At 32.3% G+C, this 5,799-nt stretch overlaps 1 protein-coding gene across 3 annotated transcripts in view; it reads right to left on the bottom strand.

Annotated features, from left to right (window-relative positions):
* LOC106467905 overlaps positions 1 to 5,799 on the bottom strand; it is a 40,465-nt gene that overhangs the window by 6,378 nt on the left and 28,288 nt on the right. For all 3 annotated transcript variants that reach the window (XM_022396123.1, XM_022396124.1, XM_022396125.1), the window contains exon 3: positions 3,214 to 3,299. In XM_022396123.1, the coding sequence (XP_022251831.1) occupies positions 3,214 to 3,299 (86 nt within the window). The remainder of the gene's footprint in view (positions 1 to 3,213; positions 3,300 to 5,799) is intronic.

Genomic DNA, 5,799 nt, shown 5'->3' with positions numbered 1-5,799 from the left:
TACCAACGAATGGGATTGACCGCAACATTATAACGCCCCCACGGCTGAAAGGACGAGCATGTTTGCATGTTTGGTGCGACGGGGAAATATATCAAATATTACGAACAAACCCTAAAGTTTTTGGAATACGGCTTTGTATCAAAGTTTCTGCCAAATAACCTCCTCTGGGTCCTAAGTTTCTTTTTCATAGTACGGCGGATTTCATAAACATAGTGAATTTTATGATAAAGGTATAAACATTGGTACAATTATATTTCAGACCACGATAAAAAATTTAGATAGGAAGCCATCGCAAAAAAATCGTATATTTATGTTATTGTTTGTTTTTTCAAAATGGCCGCCGGAATATGTTGTTTGACGACTGCATTGTATATAATGAATTAAAATAATCACTAATTGCTCTTTGATACCATGTCTGGATATCTCTTGTGTCACCACACACACAAAAAAACCACCTCCGGTCTCACCAACAAAATAAATAGCCCAATTTTAGGTCAAATATTTTAGTAACTTTAAATATGAATTAATTGGACAAAATACGATGACAAACGTTTATGAACATGTTTCTTAAGACAAGATGATTGATTTAGATTGTTATGCTTTGGATTTCAACAGATTGATTGCATTCAACTTCTCTTCTTTCAGTGTAAACAGCAACAAACAAAAAAAAATGATTTTGACGAATCAGTTTTAATAATAAATAAGACCAATATCTTTTTGTACCTTTTAAATTGGTACATAAAAATAAAACTCTTAGTATTATTTTTACATCTTCTCCCGATAGATGTAACGTGTGTATTTTCTGAAACTTTCAGTAGAGTCTGTTTCTTTATTTCTATATACAATATTTTCTGCTTCTTTCGGTTTTGTATTGTTGACTTTCAGAGAGCAGGACTTGCGCCTCCAGCTTTGTTCAATAGGATGTCCTCTGTTCCATTACCGTCATCCAAAGCTTTTAAGTTAACAGGAAAAGGCAACTTTCCTAACTTACGAAAACTTCCTGGGATTTCAGATTGTGTTTTGTGTGCAGCACCAACGTTCATTGAACTGATAGCTTCTGGTCTTATTGTTTTCACATCTGACTCTTTGGAAGTTATCGGCTTTGTTGGGCATAGGTTTTCTTTCCGTCTTCCTTACATCATTCTATTCCTTGTATGACACATCATTTACACGTTTTTATCAGCTTCTCATTCTTGATTTTTACCGTGAAAGGCAATACATCGTTTTCTTATGAAATGCAATTATGAAGTTTTCAGTTAGGGCTAAAACTTAAGGTTTGTGCATCAAATTTTGTAGAGAACTTACTGTTATGAAAATATTTAAAAAATTCGAACTTTTCGTCCACCATCTTGAATTATACCGGAAATAAATTTTTAGTGATTTGGCTCCACATCTGATACGCTTTATGGTGCTTTAAAGAACCATTTTGCGAAATTTAATGCCTTCGCCACTCATTCCACAAAACTTATGTGACCAAATCCACTGCTCTGTCAATGCAAGTATTTAATGTTAACACTAATACTATTAGCTATTATTGATGGCACTGTTAATCTGAAGCTGATATGCATTCCAAAACTATTTCAACTGGTTTGTTTGTTTCTGATATGAGAGTACTCTTTAGCCATGGCTGTATACGATTTCATGATTCAAGCAGGTTGTTTGTACTATTAATCGTTGATCTCCAGTTACTGTTTTTAATACTATTTTTCATCGTGAAGGACTGAGTTAGAGATACAAAATCAATTGTTAATATTACAAAATTTTTCTCGGATTTCATCTCTATCTACAATGAAAAATGTAAATGATGCTATCGTTTTTAAAGTTACATTTTCGACATCCTGAAATTCCCTAGAGTGACATTCTAGATATACTAGTAAGTTAATCGTGAAATTTAATGAAAGAGAACAACTGAGTGAAAAATGTTATTTTCAATATTTAAGTAATCCTCAGAGCTCCCGATGCCAACTTTGGAAGCTTCAGTGTGATAATAGATACTTATTACATGTCCAGTGTGAAAAATTTGAAAATCTAAACGTAGATGCTTATTTAAAGCGATCCATTGCATGTCCATGTCAAATTTTAAGTGAATTCGTGAAAACAATCCTGAAACCATTGAAAACCCATTTAACCCCTAAATACATTCCTGAAACTATTGAAAACCCATTTAACCCCCTATATGAGTGTCATATATGTCATAACGCAATACATAAAAGAAAGACCACAACACGTAGTTTGAGACTAAAATACTTGTATTTCACACAAAAAAATCAGGATGGATGAGAATGCATGCTCGTTTGACATCTATGTTTTCCCTTTTCTTCAGACTCTTCTTGACCATGCAGACTCGTCCAAACTCTTTCCAGGAAGCACGTGTAGAGTTCTTGTATCCACCAAATCTGCCCACAATAGGTGCATTTAGCCTGCTCTATGGTTATGTATTACGATCTTGTTGGCCCAAAGTTACAGCAAACACGTCGAGATTAAACTTTGAACCATCTGGATTGAAGTGTCCAAGATTGGACGATAATGCTCTTCAGGATTCGTTTTGACTTCATTGACTATCGTGCCAGAGTGTGGAGATAATATTGGAGGTATTGTCCTAACACTGTAGCTAAGCAGACTTTTATGTTGGTTTCAAAATGATCTTTAATGGTGATATTGTAATAGCCTCAATGTGTCCAGTGGCTCTCCTTTGACATCCTATCAAACGGGATGGATATTCTCTACATTTATGTGAGGACGGTGGCGACTTTGTTCAGATGGTGGAGTTTCTTCAGTAGGAAACTACTGTCCATGTGGATTGGCCTGTTCCAAGCATGAACCAAGGTAGGTTCATTCTGTTCAGTCATTGACTCTCCATAAGATAGGAAGTACCTTGTAGATGAATAGGAACATCTGTCATAAATGAACATCACAGAAGCTCAACGGGACATGAAGAGAAGATGTCAGATGAAGAGAAGAAGCCAGACAGTAGTTATTGTTTTCGAAGGACACACACATGCTGTTCATCAGATTTTGTTTTTATTTGCTATTTCTTGTTTTTCAATGAATTAAAAAATTTTCCACGTGCCTAAAATGCTCCATTTTTATTGGTATTCCATATTAAGTTATACAAACATAAGAAAAGAAAAACTGAGTACACCATCATTTTAGATTACTAGTAATAAAGTATTTGCTCTATTAATATTGAAGAGGGAATCCTAGCGAACTTACCACACAGACTCCAACGATAAGGATTACTGAAGTTACCACACAAAATCCAGCCAACACGACACTAAGAAGCGTGACTCCTAGTAATGCTATAAAAGAAAAATGTAACGATTAAGTACTTAACACAGATAATGTCTCTTGTCCAAAATTTATAAGAACTGAGGGCAACAGTTAGAAATATTTGATGTAACAATAAATTAATAAAGTTTTAAAAACGGTATTTAATGTTTTAACGTACGTAATTCAATTACTAAATTTGTAATTAGCTCGAAATGACAAAAATTCGAAATTTTGTTTTCGTATTTAGCAGAGTGCTTTTTATTTACACTTGTGAGAGAAGCTTAAAGTTATGTTCGCAAACTCAAAGGACTCACTTAGTCATCTCTGAATAGCACCTCAAGTTCACCAATCTTAAATGCATTGAGTCTGAAGTAAAGTTTAGTTTTGGTTTGGTTTCAATTTCGCCGTCCCTAATTTAGCAGTGAAATACTATAGGGAAAGCAGCTAGTCATCACCACCAACCGCCAACTCTTGGGCTACTCTTTTACCAACGAATAGTGGGATTGACCGTCACATAATAATGCTGAACGGGCGAGCATGTTTGGTGGACCGGGGGTACGAACTCAAGTTTGGTTTTGACGAAGTATTTACAAATTGTAAGAATTGGAGTAGTAGGTTATTTCTAAGCGTTATTTGCATCATTTGAAATAACTCTTTTTAGTACCACATATTCGGTGTTATCATTATTGACTTTATAGAGACGAAATAATTACTTCTGTTCGGGTTTATATAAATAAATATCTATCAATATTTAAGAATAAAATAGAAAGATTTCATCGCGAAAATATAAATATAAATACTCCTGGCCTATCAGATGCAATCCGAATAACGCTGACATAAAAGAGGACAACTTGCAATGGAAGTCAACTAGAAACTAGGACTAAAGTGCTAGAAACTACAAGCATCACTACTATTTATTGTCTACAGCCGGTTATGTAATTAACCCTAGCTTTTGGTGGCTATTATCACAGATTTTGTTTGCAAATTATATCTTTTGTCCCTTCGAGCAACTGGTATAAGTTTGCGGATTTTTTGTATTTGTTATTAACACAAGTGATTTTCCTGTATAAATTTCGTTTTGCTAACTACATATATATATATATAAACACTGGAGTATCAGATTTTTATTTTATTAATTTCTTTTACTGGTTTCATGACTTCAAAGGCCATTCTTCAGAAAATATTTTTACTGAGAATTTATAACAAAAACATACAGATACCTTTTTTCAACCAAATATAAATATTCTAAATTAAATAAATATACTTTATATGTATAAACATATAATACAGTCCATGTATAAATTAAGTACATTACAAATGATCAAAAATAAAATAAAATTAGTTAATATATTTTCCTTTTAAATTTAGATCCTATCCTAATTATACTTTCTTTTATTTTTATTAGAGAAATGCAGTTCATTTATTCTGTAATCTCATTCTTTTTCCTTTCTGTAAGACTTAGTAACTGTTTTCCTGGTTTCACAATCCCTACTAATTTTACACAACCAATTACTTCTGCCCTCTTACTACCATTTATTGAAAGTGGCGCCAAGAAATTTATAAAATATTTTTCGAAAATAATCTTTTATGTTTTACATTACTTTCCAAAAAGGAAAAAAAAACATGAAAATACGATTCTTTTAGAATTTCAAATTTTATCAAAATACATTCATTAAAATGTTTACTGGTATAGAGTGGGATTTTTTTCGGGAGATATAATTTGGAATTTATGTAAATTTACCTTCAATCTTAAATTATCTGTTTCACCAATATATAATTCACTACAATTTACACATTCTAAAATGTATATTACTTTCTTATAATTGCAATTAAATGTGTTATTAATTAAAAACAAAATGTCTTTGTTATTGTTCTAAATTTGAATCAACAATAAATTTAAAATAGCATTGTTTTTAGTACGTTCCTTGACAAATTGATGAAGAAAGCCAATTTGAACAGTTTCCAAAAACCTTTCTCTCTCACGGTTTGATTCTAGCGAAATTCATATCACTCCTAATTATGGCTTCAATAACAGCTGCAATATTAATCTCATCGAACAGTTTCTCACTAATTACAATTTCTCACTAATTTCATCAGTATCATCTGGTGGTCTGTAACAAATTCCCACCAAACGCCTTTTCCCTTCATATCCACTAATAGAAACCCAAATGGATTCAATCTCCTTGCTATTATCTTTGATATCCTCAACAGGATGTAACTCACATTTTACATGCAAAGCCACTCCTCCCCTTCTCTTTAGTACTCTATCCCTATTAAATAGCTTCTAACCCTGTATTTCAAAGAAATTTCTGTCATCAAAATCATATACGTTTAACTGTTTCACTTATTATAAATGTTTTTGGCGTCACCTTAAATAGATAGTGGTAAGAGAGCAGAAGTAATTGATTGTATAAAGTCAGTTATTTCTATATAATATCTTATTGTTCTATTTAATATCTTTTAGTTATATTTAGTTCTATTTAATATCTTATAGTTATATTTAGTTCTATTTAATATCTTATAGTTATA

Source organism: Limulus polyphemus, unplaced genomic scaffold, assembly GCF_000517525.1.
Source record: "Limulus polyphemus unplaced genomic scaffold, Limulus_polyphemus-2.1.2 Scaffold2789, whole genome shotgun sequence".
NCBI classification, from domain to species: domain Eukaryota; kingdom Metazoa; phylum Arthropoda; class Merostomata; order Xiphosura; family Limulidae; genus Limulus; species Limulus polyphemus.
Note: the sequence above shows the minus strand (reverse complement) of the source record. Positions and strands in the feature narration are given on the sequence as shown.